Source organism: Podarcis tiliguerta, assembly GCF_965153285.1.
Source record: "Podarcis tiliguerta genome assembly, chromosome: 7".
Classification (NCBI taxonomy): domain Eukaryota; kingdom Metazoa; phylum Chordata; class Lepidosauria; order Squamata; family Lacertidae; genus Podarcis; species Podarcis tiliguerta.
The window spans coordinates 79,717,535-79,732,951 of record NC_139540.1 but is presented as its reverse complement, the minus strand read 5'-3'; the positions used below and the strand labels follow the sequence as shown (position 1 = coordinate 79,732,951).

Below are 15,417 nucleotides of genomic sequence, written 5' to 3'. Positions count from 1 at the left end.
TCGGCGCCCGGCCAGCTTCTTCAGCCGCAGCCACAGCGCGCCATCCTCGCGCGCTCTCTCTCTCTCCTCCTCCCTTCAGGCGCCGAGCGCGAGGGGCGGGGCTTCATTCCATGTTCTCTCGCTGGCCGGGAGTCCCGCCCAAGTTCTTCCTTCCTTCCTTCGGTGGGTAAGAAGCCGGGCGAGGGGCGTGTCCTCCTCCGTTATGCAAATGAGCCGCCGTGACGGACAGCTCGCCTTGCCAATGCCCCGGCGAAACTCCTCTCCTCACAAAACTCCTCGCCTCGCAGACTCCCTTATGCCCGCGCCAAAAGCTGGTCGCGCCGGGCGCCGGGGGGGAAAGCTCGCCTCGCTCGCCTCACGGGGGGCGGCTCGCGAGCGCGCCGACCAGACCAGCCGCCGGGTTCTGGCCGGCCGTCGCGGCGGCCGCTTGCCTGGCGGAGCCTGGTCGAGGCTGCTTTTGCCTCACGCGCGCTCTGCTCGGCCGCCCCTTCCCCGCCCGGGCTGGGGAAGACGCCTCCTCCTCCTCCTGCTCCTCCGCCTCCATTTTCCCGCGCGCTCCTCTTGCCCAGATGCCCGCCGCCTCCTCCTCCTCCTCCTCTTGCAGCAGCAGCCGCGGGTGACTTCTGCGTGGGAAAGCAGGAGCGCGGGCGAGCGCGCGAGGCGGCGGCGGCGGCGGGCGCGCGCGCGCTCCCGGGACGTGCGAGAGGCTTTCCCTCAGCCTCGCGCCGAGCTCTCCTTTTGGCTCGCGCTCCTCCCGCCTATGGAGGGGACGCTGTGAGCTCCTCAGCGGCTGCAGCGAGCGAGCGGCGGCGGCGGCGGCGGCGCCCGTAGCTGAAGCGCCCGCAGTCGTCCTCCGCTCGCCTCAGCCCAGGCCCCTTCCTCGCTCGCGCTCGCTCGCTCGCTGCCCGTGGGCCAGCCATGTCCTACCCTCAGGGCTACCTCTACCAGCCCCCGGGCTCGCTGGCGCTCTACTCGTGCCCGGCTTACGGGGCGTCGGCGCTGGCGGCGCCCCGGAGCGAAGAGCTGGCCAGGTCGTCTTCGGGCTCGGCGTTCAGCCCTTACCCCGGATCCGCCGCCTTCACCGCCCAAGCGGCAGCCACCGGCTTCAGCAGCCCGCTCCAGTACTCCACCGACCCGGCCACGGGATTCCCCTCCTACATGGTGGGTAACGGACCGGACAGCCCACCGCCGGCGCCAGCCGCCTCCATCTTCATCCTCCTCCATCGCTTCCCCCGCTCGCAGCGCCGAGGCTGCCCGGGCTAGGCTGGGGGGTCGTGGGGATGCAGCCCGCCCGACACGCCGGGCAACCCGCGTTAGGCACACACACGGAAGCGCTCCTCCTCCGAGGCTGCCCCGCTGCGCTTCTCTCGACTTTCCTCCTTCGCTTTCCCCTCTTTCGTTGCTTCGCTTCTTTATGATCCATCTTCTCATTCCTCCCTCCCTCCCCCTTTCCATCTCCCCCACTTCTTTCTCTTGCCAATTTATTTCCTTTATTCTTTTTCTCCTCGCTCACTTTCATTTTCTGACATTCGTATCCTCCCCCACTTTTTCCTTCGATCTCTTTAGCGCTTCTCTCTCATATATATATATTTAGAAATCTATGTGATTTACCGGGGCGGGGGGCAGGGGGCTTTCTACCGATGGAAAGGAGTCCAAGCTGAAACTCGATTAAAGGTGTTGTTTATTTTTATTTATTATTTGTTGCTGGGGGAGAGAAGAGAGAGGGCTCCTCTTCGGACGGATTTCCACCTCCAACCCGCGCTTCCTTCCGAGCACGTCTGTGCTGGCGATCGCGCGTGTTTTTGCAGCTATTGCAAACCGACGAAGGATTAAAGCTAGCGGAGCCAATTGGTCCTGGGAAAGTGGGGCAAAGGGTTCGTTTTGTTTCACTACACAAGAGATATCAGATCGAGCGCCTTTGGCTGGAGTCGACTCTCTCTCTCCCCCCCCCCCCCCGCACCTTTTCTCCCAGCCTGGCGATCTTTATTTAGGATAATGGGAGCCGATCTCAAACGCTCCTCTGTTTGACTTTCTCGTGGCAGAAGAAAAGCAGTCGCAAGTTGCCAAGCCTTATTGTTCCCGGGCTATTTAGGAACATTAGGTACATTCGGAGCGCTGTGTTTAGCTTGGTTTCCTTGGACCGACTCCGAAAGTTATCAAGTTGGCTCAACTAATTCCTCTCCCCCCCCCCTTTCTCTTCTCTCTCCTCACCCTCGTATTATGCAGACTTTAAATCAGCGCAATTTAAACGTTTAAAGGGCGAATTAAAATGCTAATTATATCGCATTTGACCAATTCGAAACGGTGCATATCTTCTGGTTTGCAAATTGGATTTGCAATGCATTAGCGAAGTGAATTGCTAAGTGGGGGGCTTTGTTGTCTCTCTCTCTCTCCTCTCTCTCTTTCTTTCTCTCTCTCTCTTTCCTGTATGGCAACAGAGGAAATATCGTTGCAACCATGTGTGGAGGCGGAGGAGGAGGAGGAGAGGGGTGAGAGGAAAAGTAGAAAGCTATCATTTTAAGAAACTACCTGTAGGGCCTTTGGAGGGAGAAAATAAAAATGTCTGCGTTGAATTGCAATAAACTGCAACGAAGACGAAGACATCAGCAGTTTTCAGAGGGAAGAAGGGATTCGAATGCCCTCTGGATACTTTATTTTTTTTTTCTTGAGTAATAATAATGCAGGAGTGCTCGGCACTACAATTAAGAAATAATAACATTGTTCGCTAGAGTGATTGCATTACATTAGTGTAAAATGTAATAGCCGCTCCCGTGGCGTTGCCTGCTAGCTGGTGGCTGCCAGCTCTTCCGAAATGCCTAACGCCCTTGCTTTTGTGCTTGGCAGGGCTCCCCTTACGATGCCCACGCGACGGGCATGAGCGGGGCCATCAGCTACCACCCTTACGGTAGCCCAGCCTACCCCTACCAGCTGAACGACCCCGCTTACCGCAAGAACGCCACGCGGGACGCCACGGCCACGCTGAAGGCCTGGCTGCAGGAGCACCGCAAGAACCCCTACCCGACCAAAGGCGAGAAGATCATGCTGGCCATCATCACCAAGATGACCCTCACGCAGGTCTCCACCTGGTTCGCCAACGCCAGGAGGAGGCTCAAGAAGGAGAACAAGATGACCTGGGCGCCGCGCAACAAGAGCGAGGACGAGGACGAGGACCTCGACGCCGGCGGCGGGATCCGCGGCAAGGAAGAGGAGGCGCTGCCGTCGGACAAAGGCCGCGACAGCAACGAGACGTCGGCCGAGGATGAAGGTGAGGGAGGAACAGGCTGGTTTCGTGGGGCAGGGAGGCAGATCATGGGCCTGCATGGAGCCCTGCAGCCCGACCCGGTGCAGGTCTACCTCGGAGTTCAGTGGGGCTTACTCGGAGGTAAGTGTGTGTGCGCGCGCGGGGGGGGGGGATTATTCCAGGCTGGAGGGGCAGCTTCCGCGCATTGCATTGCATTGCACTGCGCGCATCTTCCACATTCATCCCCAGGGATTCCGCTGTCGCCCCTGCACTTTCTCTTTTAAAGACAGCGGGGAACGCCGTTCCTTGCGAAGTAAGCGCCACGGAGAGGAGTGAAGCTTGCTTCCCCGTAGGCGCTTGCTCCGGGATAACGCCGTGTAAACCGCGGTAGTTATCCCGCTTCCAGGTAAACAGGCTTGAAGGATCTCAAGCCTTCGGAGTGCTCTAGGGACATTGTCTCGGGCAGTGCTTGCAGCGGCTTTGGAAAGGAGATGAGGACGAGGATTACCTATTTGTAGCAGAAGCACACGACGGGGGAGCAGAGGAGGCTGAAGGCCGCTTCTCAATAAAATGTGGGGTTTTTTTGGGGGGGGGGCAAGTAAGCCCTGCCCCACATAAGCGATCACAAGTAGCGGGGCAGGCACACCATTTGAAAGGCAATGGCCATCATCTTTGGGCCGGCCAAGCCCACTCAAATATTTTATTGGGGAGGGGGCTTCGAAGGGACCTTGGCCCCTAGGAGTTGGCTCCTATCTCAAGCTTGTGCTTGAACCCACGGCCGGGCCGTCCGATCCACCTATGGTGGAAGCTAAGATGCCCTCAAGAGGCCTGTGGATCCGAGGAGATTTCGCAGGAGATCATCTCTGGGGGGGGGCCTGGAGTGGGGAGCAGGAGATGCTCCGATTGTTTGCCACCTGTTTTGGGGGGTGTCGGGGAGCCTGAGGTTTAGGAGACGGGGTGCTGCGCCGGTGCCTCCGCCTGGTCTCCTTGACGGTTCCCCTGGTTCTCTGCCGCAGGGATCAGCTTGCAGGTGGACTCGCTCACCGACCACTCCTGCTCGGCCGAATCGGACGGCGAGAAGGCCCCTTGCGGCGCCGGGGACCCGCTCTGCGAGTCCGGCTCGGAGTGCAAGGACAAGTACGAGGAGATCGACGAGGACGAGGACGTCGAGGAGGACGACGAGGACGAGGAGGACGACGACGACGACGACGAGGCAGCGGCGGACAGGGGTCTTCCCTCCAAGGCCGTCACCTCCTCCCCTCTCACCGGGGTGGAAGCCCCTCTGCTGGGTCACCCGCACGCCGAGGACTCCGCGCGCAACGCCAACAAAGCCGCTTTGGACGCCCGCATGGCCCCGACGGCGGCTTCGCAAACCACGCCGGCCAGCAAGCCCAAGCTGTGGTCGCTGGCGGAAATCGCCACCTCGGACCTTAAGCACCCTCAGCACCCTCAGCACCACCACCACCACCCTCACCACCCGCACAACCTGGGCCAGAGCTGCCAGTCGTCGGTGCCGCCCTCTTCCACCCCGCACAACGCTGCCTACTCGCCCTCCTCTCTCCTGGGGAGGCATATTTATTACACCTCGCCTTTTTATAGCAACTACACAAACTATGGGAACTTCAACGCCCTCCAGGGTCAGGGCATCCTGAGGTACAACTCAGCCTCGGTGGCCTCCAGCGAGGGGCTAAGTCAGACGGTCTTAAGCAGCGGCGGCGGCGGCGGCGGCAGCAGCTCCGTGCACAAGCAGGGCTCGGAGAACTCTTTGAAAACCATCGCGAGCCACTTAGAACAACATTACAAGCCTTCCAATCCAGACTCCAAAAAAGGTAAGTGTTTGCTGGCTAGGTTTTATTTTCTACTAAGGAATAATGTGGGGCGCAAATTTACCCTACCCTACCCAAAAAAAAATCACAATAAGGTGGGTGCTACAAGCAAGAAGGCAATGGTGGTTTCTGACAGTCCAGGTACAAAACTCTTTTTCGAAACTGCAATCCAGGTCACAGTTTTTCTGCTTGGAATTCCATAGATTTTAATGTTGTTGTTGTCGTTGTTAAAGCAGCCCTTTTGTGTGGGATTGCAGCCGGAAGGCCTCTGAAGAAGAGGGTCTAACAGAAAAACGCTGAGATTTGCCTTCCAGTTATGAATGTGATTAGGAACATAATGTAAATAAATTGCTCCGTGTAATTAAAATGCCTCTAAGAATCGCTAAAAACTCCTTGAACCTGTATATAATCTGAAAATATTTGCAGAAAGTTTATTGATTGTTTTTGTTGCTAAGAGGGGAGAAATAGCAGCAAGGGTGAATATTGTTTTGGCAATATTCCCAAGCAAAAAAAGAGAACAGTTTCAGGTTTGGGAGAGAGAGAGGAAACATAGTACATTGTGAAGCAGAGAGAAGTCTGATAGCTTGTGCCCAAGTATATTTACTCGGAAGTAACCCCCCCCCTTGAGTAGAATGGGACCGAATCTAAAGGCAATTCATTTAGGATTGCAGCTTCAGTTGTCTGTCTCCTTCAAAGCTCCATTATTGGTCTGAGACATTGCTACAAGTTATGCTAAATTTAAAACAAGTAATTAAGAATGCTGGCCCTTCGAACGAGTTAACTCCCAGATCCGCTGAGAAATGCCAGCTCAAGAAAAGGCCTTCCAAGGGCTGTGCTGGGGTTTTGTGCAAGAGGGAGCTAGGCTGTGCCCAGAGTGTATAATCTAGTTAGCCAGCTGTGTCCTGTGACTAACTGACGCTTCTATTTTGACAGACCCCACTGAAGTGTGCACAGTAGGACTACAACCATACCTATAGAAGTGCAATCACACAGCAGCCAGGCAAGTAAGTGAGACCAGCTCCTTTTCTCCTTCTTTCTCCTTCTATTCTGTTACACCGCTTAGGAGGATCGTTTGGCATCAGCTCCAGAAACATATTGCTCAGCCTGCAAATTTGCTTAATGCTAATTTCTTGCTCCATTACCAAAAGAGCATTATTACAAAAAGAAAAGCCTATTGCATTTTCACCCTTCTTTTTTGTGTGTGCTTTTTTTGTTTTTGGAGAAATCAGTTCAATTATTTCACACAAGCCTCTTGCTTTTTTTTTTTTAAAAAAAATGAAAGTTGTGTATTTTCAATAAATATTTAAATCATAGAGGTTTTTTTTTTATTTCCCCAAATTATTATTGGAAAATTGCAAACTGCAGTAGATTGGGAACTCCTCCTACATAAGGCCCCGTTGAAATATATGGGCGGATAGTTGTGTGTTCAACCTTGGAAGCCAGCCAGAATTCATCTCATTGTCCCTCTGTACTATTTGAAATGTATATCAGCATGCCAAATAAAAGAACATGATTGCACCGATTCAATGCTTCGGGTGCTGTACAGAAGATTTCCCTGCTCAAACGCACCTTAAGGCATCTTTATAAACATGCAATTCTAATAGTTGTGAATCAAAATAAAGAGCGATTTTAGTTCGCATGCTTATATACATTTCAAACAGCAGAGAAGGAAAATGAGATGAATCCTGGCTGGGTTCCAAAGAGAACATAGTGTCTGCATGAATTGCCCCTGTTTCCCCATTTATTTCCAAATCGCTGCTATAGTTAGGATTAAAGAATATCTTGTGGCCAACCATTTCCCACCCCCACGGGGGGGGGGGGGAGCAGAACAGAACCCAAGCCTAATCCTCCTATGCTGAAAAGAAAAGAAAAAGCGTTTTAGTTTGCCTTCCATTTTTAACACGCCGCGTGTAACTGAAAGATTGTGGATGATCTGGTGTTTTCCTTGGTCCACAGGTAGGTGTCACAATTGCTTTGAGAAAAGTCAACAAGCCATCATCTCTCCCCAAGCTAATCTATCTATCTCTAACAAAATTCTAAATCTGGATCACATCTTGTGCCACTGTATAAAAGAAGACCACAGAGCACTATTAAATCTACAGACTCTCTCTAATTGTTAAACCAGAATTTTGCTGGACATTATGTGAGTTTACTGGTATAGCCTAGTTCTCCCCAATGTATATGTGACTTAAAAAGAAAGAATGAATGAAAGAAAGAAGCAAATCTGTTTTTTCTCAGGATATCTCGAATTGATCAGCTTATTGCCACGGTATATATATATATATCTATATATATCTATATTCTGTAGGTGTGATAGGATTTATTGTACAAACACTTTGTAAAAGATACATACAGTAGCAATTAATTAAATAAACCATGACTGAAGAACTTGAGTACTTACAAAGTGGAAACAAATTTGATATTTATTTTTGTAATGATATGAGAGCTTCTAGTAATTTATGCAAGTTGTATTGCAACGGAATCCCAACTCTTTTGTAAATAAATTATGCCTGGTTTTTATTTGAGACATTGATGGTTATACAATCCCTCGTTGTTTAACGAGAATTCTTTACTAATTTATATCTTTAATTGTAAATAAAAACAGATTAGTCTACAATAAGGTGGTGGCCTTTTTTTGTTCATTTTTAGTATTTATCTTTTTTTTGTAATTCATGATAATTTATAAAATATCACTGTTACAGTTGCCTAAGGTAACTTCTTAAATATTTAAAATATATTTAGCAATGTGGCTAATTAAACCTGTTGAACGTATATATTGCAGGACAATAAAAACCTTCAGAGTGAATCTGTTGCACTGGACAATTTACATTTTTAAAAGATTACTATTGTATATCCTGTTGTATTTAGCGCTAGAATTCTTAATTCAAAATGCCATATTTACTTGCGCTCTAAGTGAAGATTTGTGTTTCATTTTTATCAAGAGATACAAAACACTTGAAAGTAAAAAAAAAAAAAAGGAAAATATCCCACCTCTTTAAAAAATATATCTATAATGTGGTAATCACTTAAGATATTCACCATTAGGTTAAAAAAATAGCTAAACCATCACTTCAATCCCTCCCCCCTCCCACCGAATAATGAGAATTCCCTTATAATATAATTTCAATAAGGAGACAAACAACCATTTATTTTCTCCCTCAAAGATAAATTGAGTGAATATAACTTACGGTTATAAAACAAGAATAATAGCTTCTTAGATTGCCCTTTAATCAATCATACACTTATTTTTCAAGAGGCTCATCTATTTTATTCCATGATTAATAATGTTCCAGCGTGAGAGCATTATTAGATCCCAGCAGGGGAGATCCTGGGTGCTTTTAGCTGCTTTGGAATGGTCAGTTGGGGTTCATTACGGGCTGATATTGAACAATTTATAAAATCTTGTCTAAACATCTGCCAGCTCAGATAGGCCGATGTGTCTGAAGATGGGAAATTGCTCGACCAGTTGATATTGACAAACGGGGCTCTCTCCAGTGGCTTTTTGTTCGCTGAAAATTAGTGGCCTCCTGCTCAGGGGCTTGTTAGAAAGGGCATTTGAAAGTGATCTTAGATACTTCAGAGTTCAGCCTGGGGAATGTTAACTGGATAAAGAGTGGAATCTGCGTGCATGTCTGTGGTGTAATTACAGAAGGTTACCTACAGCTTATGTTGTTACCAGAATGTATTTGCTTATCATCATCATCAACAACAACAACATCCTCATCACCTTCCCCCTAAGTAAGCAAAGTAGCCTAACCAAAAGGCAGCTCTCTTGGGCAGGTGGCTGCCGTGTGTGCGTGTGTGTGTGTGTAGAAAGCAACATTTAAAATAATAATAATAATTTTTTAAAATATTCATACTCTACGTTGCAATCCTAAAATCACCCAATTGTTAAAGTTTTCACTGATGTCACCAGAACTGAGTTCAAAGTAAATATTTTGGGACAATATTTTAGCACAGGTTTGGATGGGGGCTATTTATCTGAGTGATTCGGGCCTCCCCCATTCCAACCCCCAGAGCTATTCCCAATTAGGTCTAGACTTCCAACCCATTCCTAAAGCGTTTCTTCTTTACAGCAATTCTGACACAAACCAAGTCGGTTTGCCTGCCTCCTTTATCTAAAATTTTATTTCTTCCCATCTATACTTTTTATTTCTTTATTTAGGATTATAAGATTAATCCATTAAGGTTTCCCCGAGTCCTCTTGCCCACGTCCCGTTCATTTCGATGGGGCATGCGCAGGAGAACTTCCCTGGCGAATGGTGCTCTCAGCAACTGGCTGATATTTCTATCCCTGGCCGCAGCAGGCTTCAAACGAAGCTGTGGAATTTGTTGTGTTTTGGCTTTATAACGGTAACTTGTGGGTTTAATACAATTTGGTATTTAAATACTACTCAGCGTAATTTTTATATGTGATATATATTTTTGCAGGCTAAAGCTCTTTTGAGGGAATATAGTGCCTTCGGGCAGATGGGCGATATAGATGCCAACAATTCCATCGTATCTGTCAGATTATTATTCTAAAGGAGAAAAGTGTAAAATTATCCCGCGCTCCCTTTCCCGGCGACCTTTGAATGGGAGCTTCTTGCTCCCATAGCGTGGATATTCATTCTGTCTCCCTCTCCCTCCCTCTCTCTCTCCTCCCTTCTTCGCCTTATTATACACCAGGTTCTCTGTTGGATAACATATACATTTCAGTTGGTTTTATATTTTATTTTATTTTATTTTATTTTGAAAATCCATTCTGTGGCAGAGATTAGGAAAGCTAACGACTCTCCTTTGATGTTTATACGCCCAAAGAATTATCTAAGATTTCCATAATTTACTCACCCCTTGCTAGAATTTAGACCTGGGATTTCTTTTTCTGGAAGGAAAAGTCGAAAGACTTTGGGCAGCTGGCTTTGAAACATTTCCCTCTTTGCCTGTCACATCCAACGGTTTTGGTATAATCTACTTCACATTCACACACACACACACACACACACACACACAGAGAGAGAGAGAGAGAGAGAGAGAGAGAGAGAGAGAGAGAGAGAGAGAGAGATGCGAATTACTATCTCTTTGCAATGGATTCAGTCTCCATCGCCTCGCCCAAACCAAACCGATTTATTAAATAGCAATTAAGGTGCATCCATCGGGAAGTTCTCCTGCGCAAGCCCCCCACTGTGATGAGCTGAAACGATATCGCGTTAGATATTAAAAGGTATAAATGAACGCGAAGCCCCCATTGGCTGAACGCGAGTAAAATCTTGCGCATGCCCCATTCATTTAAGCGGAAGTTTGGCGCCGTTTAAAGCTCCTCTGCAAGGTCTTGCTGGAACATTACGAAATGGAGGCTTGTGCAGGAGAGCTTCCAGCTGAATTCTACGCTAAGATAAACGAAAGGAGAGCTAAACTGCCATACCTACTGAAGAGTAAACAACAGAAACAGAGTAATGTAAATCCAAAAGGAAATCGTGCAAATACTGGCCTGCTGTTCTTGGTGGTGCACATGCTATGGAAAACCCATTGAGTCCCCTTCCTTGGATTATTATTATTATTATTATTATTATTATTATTATTACTACTACTACTACTATTACTATCAGCAACAGATTCAAAACCCAAACAAACATTTCCGCTCCTGTTTCTCTCGCTGCGACCCTTCCCAACTTCTCCAACTCGCCCAGTTTTCAGTTTGCGCTCTCTACTTGCGCGCAAGTAGGCCTGATCCAACCGGTCTCCTCTTAATGTGCTTGCATGAAACTGTAGCAGTCGAGGTAGCCTTTGCTTCGCGAAATGCGACCTTGCCTGGCAGGTAAAAGGTCTACACACACACACACACACACACACGCCTTACATCACCAGGACTCGGAGAAAGGGTCAGATTAGCTGCGGTCCAGTAAGGGGGAGATATGATATAACCCCCCCCCTCGCCCCATCCCTGTACTGCTCCATCCTTTCCTGCCTTCAAATGTCAGCAGTTGCTGGCAAGAAGGGAGAGCTCGTTTGCCTTGCAGTGAGGCGGGCGGGGGCAAGAACTGGCGAGGGCAGGACGCGTCTTCCTCCGCTCTCCTTTCACTTCCTTGGTCAGACGTCGTTTGCTTGTTTTTGTTTGCTTTGTGTTGATTTGCTTGTTTATTTCAAAGGAGACCGAGAGGGATTTGCTCCCGCGGGCAAGCTCACGATTGCAGGGGCAGAGCTAAATTCAACGTCTGTACACAGGGCTGCGCGCACGGCGTGCATTCAAAGCGCATGCACACATTCACACCCCCCAATAATTCTGGGAACTGTAGTCTGTTCAGGGTGCTGGTCTTTGCAACTTTGCGAGGGGCAAACTACAGCTGCCTGGGTTCTTGGGGCGCGTGTGCTTTAAATGCGCTGTAAATGTCTGGTGTGCAGGCAGCCGCGCACCAGCAAGAGGTCTGGGAGCCATCCAGCCTCTGGGAGCCTTTGCGGTATCTGGGGCTTCTCGCGCGGAAACCTGTCCGCAAATCGCTCGCTCGTTTACTGGAGGATAGACTGCCATTCAGTTCAATGGGACTCGCAGACTTGACCTTGCGCGCGTTTACGCGAAGGCGAAGTCCTATGGGGTTGTTTCTAGGGAATGTGCAAACCGATAAGTTTGCAAACGCCAACGATATCAGCTTTGAAAGCCGGTGGATCGCGCCGCTGGGGATTTTCAAAGATGCATTGTTAGCAGCATGCAAGGCCAGCCGTCGCAGGAGGTTAAATCGGTGTCGCCTCTTTATTTCCCAACCATGCCTCCACCTCGCACAGAGAGAGAGAGAGAGACTGCAGGCCACCGGGGCTTTTCGCCTCTGGGGATGGGGAGGCATCCCTAAACTGGAGTGGGGGCGTTCCTCTTCGGCCGCGCTGAGCCAAGCACAAAGCGGAGCACAAGTCCTTAACAAATACATGAGAAACGTCACAGCTAATAGCCGGGCGTCAGAAAAGGGAAGCCGAAATCCAATTAACAGCTCAAGGCTTTGCTGCTTATTAACAATAAGGATTAAGGCTGCAATCTTATGTACACTTACCCGGGAGTAAGTCCCGCTGCACCAAGTGGGACTTATTGTCGAGTAAACATGCCAAGGAAGCGGCTACCTATCTGCCCACACTTTCGCCATTCTATCGAAGGATGCTCACTGAATGAACACGTAATTTATTTTGGATGGGTTGAAAGCACGCGTCCGCCGTCCCCACGAAGAGCTAGCGGCGGGGAGAAGGAAACGGGTTGCTGGAGCGAAACAGAAGAAGAATCAGAATCAGATTCTTAAATAGGAAAGAGTAAGGCGAGGCAAGAATTTGGAAACACCTTTAGAGCTACTCATCTCACGGAACTCCTCTGACTGTTCAAACTGCACACATAACGTCAGGACGCTCCCGCACAACCCCGCGGTTAAAAATAATAAAATAAATCAAAGCAATGGCATTCTCGAAGCTTGGAAGCTTTTCTCTTGTTTTGAAGCCTCGCCATGCGCGCGATTCATTATTTTGCATCATTTCCCCCCCTTAAGGCTTATGCAGATGTGCCAGGAGTGCGCGCGCGGAGGGGGGGGGTGGCTACGTGCCTGACAGCAAGCAAAACTACCCCCCCAATCGTTGCTCTCCAACGGTATGCACTTCTCAGTGACGCAATTGCACCCAACCTTGGCTGCCGTTCAAACCTATGGGAACTTTGCCCTTGAGACGAGGGCGAAGAGAACCATCCCACGAGGGTTTTAGCGGCGTTGGGTGCTATACAGGAGATACTTTATTGTGCGCCGTGAGCTACCTGCTTCTTCTAAGAGGCCCAAATCCTGCCCCCCCCACATCACCAGTCCTTCATTTGCAGGCAGCTAGACCAGTGCGCCCCACTCTCCCTGTAAGGCCTCCAATCGGGGAAAGGCTTGTATATGAAACAGAAACCGAACAAACGGCATGAACATAGGAAAACAGTTTCCTATGAAACGTGGCAGTACAGCTCCCTTCCTTTTTAAAGGCGTCTGTGCGCATTTGTGCGGGAGCGAATGTAACCGAATTATCTCTCCAGGGCTAAAAGCGAGCCTTGCGTCTTAACTTCCCGTTAAATAAGGCGCTAAATCTAATAGCAAAAGTCAGAATACCTGCCCAGCCCGGTGGCAAAAGTGTGACCCTCCAGCTGTCCTTGGCTCCAGCTCCCATCAGCCTGAGCCAGCATGACCAATGGTCAGAGGCGATGGGAGCTGCAATCCAGACGGGTCTGGATGGCCACGGGCCTAGGGAGGCACCCAGCTTTTCAGTTCCCCAGAGCAAGAGAGATCCTCGCCTGAAACCAAGTTCCCCATGCCAAGGAAAATGTTTGTGATCCTATTGACAGGGTATTTCCCCCCCCCACCCCCGCCCCGCTTCCTTAAAAGAAATAGCCATATGCGCATCCAAAGGAGAATAAACTGACATTTCATTGTGTAGAACATCCGATCAATTATTAATCGTTAGCGTCAACAATGGGGTTATAATTACTTTCGGTTACTTAAAGGCATATTTATTTATTTTTCCTCTCCGTCTCTCTGATCTGGTAATTAGCTAATCCTCTCGTGTAATGGATTCCGAGCTGATTTCATTAGGATGTCATCGCGGCCCTCCGTCCCCTCCCTCCTCCGGGCAGGTCCTTCTGGCTGCTCCGCGTGGCTGAAGGCGGCGCCCCCGCCAAAGACATTCTTCTTCATGGGGTCGTTTTCTTTCTCCCTTCCTAGAGAGCGAGTTAGTCCTGGGAAGAGAGAAACGGCTTCAACGCGGATCACGGCCGGAGCGGAGAGAACTCCCCCGAAGGAGCTGAGGAGAGCGCCTCCCGTCTTCCTCTTCCTTTTCCCGAGGGAGAAGAAGGTTGCTTTTTAAAAAAATATTATCCTTATTGTTATTTAAAGTTCTCAACTTCCGAAGCTGGATTCTGAAACTGGACGCGAAGCAACAGGGCCGTGGAGACCTACTTGTTTGGAGCGACAAGCCAGAGGGCGTCGAGGGGCGCGCGCTTTGTCTAAGCTGCGCAGACCGATCCTGTGCTCGTTTGCTCGGAAGCCAAACCCCCTCCGAGCTCAATGGATTCAACCACGTTTGCTCTCGAGTAAGCAGCGCAGGACATGCCTTCCGGCAGGAGTGACTTAAACGGCAGAGTGTAAAATTAAAGAGCTTTATTTGAAACTGAAGAGATAAACGGTTCTGCTTTCAGGCTTGACCCCCATCCTCCAAAAAATGGGTGAGAGGTGTTAAAAGGAAACGCCCCAGGTCTGGGCACCCCCAAGGTCGAGATTTTTGGCGTTATTTTTTTAAGTGCGTGTGTTGAACGTTGCTTTGAAAATAACCCAGCCATTCATTGTTCAAAATAAGGACTCGCCCTTCTCGATTTTTTTTTAAAAAAGATAAAACCATTAAAGAGCCATTCCTCCCTGTTCGCGGATTTTTGACGATCTGATGACATTTTTTTTCAGATCTCACTATGAGAGTTTCACTACGCGGGGCGGCGAGGTGGGAAAATCTCTTCTGGGAACAAACACACCTTTTGTAAACGGAGCTTTCCAAGTTCAGATCTCAATTCACCACTTTTAATACCCCCTTTTAAACAGCGTGAGTCCTGAACAGGTCACTACTCTCTCTTAGCACATTACAAAGCGAAGATGTCTGTGCCACGTTCACACTTGACATCTTTGAGGGCGTCCACCTCCAGCTCACTTCAGGAGCGAAAAGGCATTCGCCTTTCGCCCTTGAGTAACGCGCAAGATCGCGAGGAGAAACGAGAGAAAAGACGCAGTGCCTTTATATATGGAAAGGCACGGGTCAACAAATAAAGAGATGATGCAGATTGCACAGATCTATATATAAACTGCGTCGAAGGCTACCTCGCGACGCGAGGGAAAGAGAGAACAGAAATCGACTGTGGCTGATGGACTCTTCCCGCCCCCTTCCAAAAAACGCAATAGCAGCAAAATCGCAAAGGGGAAAAAAATTGCAAATCCCCCCCATTAATTCAGCCTGACAGCTCTGTCGCCCCCCGCCTCTCCCTGCCTCTTCCTCCACCAATGAAAACCTCTTTTCAGAAGGGTATGTTTTAATTTGTCACATCAAGGCAATAAAAGGCAGCGATATATACTTAACCAGTTAACATCGTAATAACAGGTTTAAAAGGAGCAATTAAATGGTCGAGAGTCGTGCGTCTGCTTCCCCCACCCCCACCCCCCACTTTCCCTAAGCATTATTATTGCCACATCAACCAACTTCGCCCCATTGTCTCACTTCCCTCAGCTCCCTCCGGCCCTGCGAGTTTTATGGCGAAGTCTTTGTTGAGTAATCGACGTCTTTTACGCAAGCAGAGAGGGAGGTCTGCGCTTAAGCCCAAAGGGCCCCAGTAGATCG

At 49.3% G+C, this 15,417-nt stretch overlaps 1 protein-coding gene across 7 annotated transcripts; it reads left to right on the top strand.

The window, feature by feature from the left end:
- The first annotated feature begins 288 nt into the window (after positions 1 to 288).
- On the top strand, positions 289 to 14,464 carry IRX2 (iroquois homeobox 2). 7 transcript variants are annotated; one of them, XM_083448742.1, is made up of 5 exons: positions 289 to 1,161; positions 2,845 to 3,265; positions 4,258 to 5,070; positions 6,001 to 6,071; positions 7,024 to 7,873. In XM_083448742.1, the coding sequence occupies exons 1-4, from the start codon at positions 919 to 921 to the stop codon at positions 6,042 to 6,044; spliced, it is 1,521 nt and encodes a 506-aa protein (XP_083304868.1). In that variant the 5' UTR covers positions 289 to 918; the 3' UTR covers positions 6,045 to 6,071; positions 7,024 to 7,873. The 7 variants fall into 7 exon arrangements, with proteins under 7 accessions (XP_083304868.1, XP_083304869.1, XP_083304870.1 ...); XM_083448743.1 differs by lacking the exon at positions 7,024 to 7,873 and adding an exon at positions 13,764 to 14,464 and having other exon boundaries at positions 291 to 1,161; XM_083448744.1 differs by having other exon boundaries at positions 291 to 1,161; positions 6,001 to 6,067.
- The last annotated feature ends 953 nt before the right edge of the window (positions 14,465 to 15,417 follow it).

Excerpts from the sequence above, each read along its gene's own strand:
- IRX2 (XM_083448741.1), top strand. The coding sequence starts at position 919 with ATGTCCTACCCTCAGGGCTACCTCTACCAGCCCCCGGGCTCGCTGGCG. Across the intron at positions 1,162-2,844 it reads CGGGATTCCCCTCCTACATG|GGCTCCCCTTACGATGCCCA; the intron begins GTGGGTAACGGA and ends TGTGCTTGGCAG. Across the intron at positions 3,383-4,257 it reads TCAGTGGGGCTTACTCGGAG|GGATCAGCTTGCAGGTGGAC; the intron begins GTAAGTGTGTGT and ends TCTCTGCCGCAG.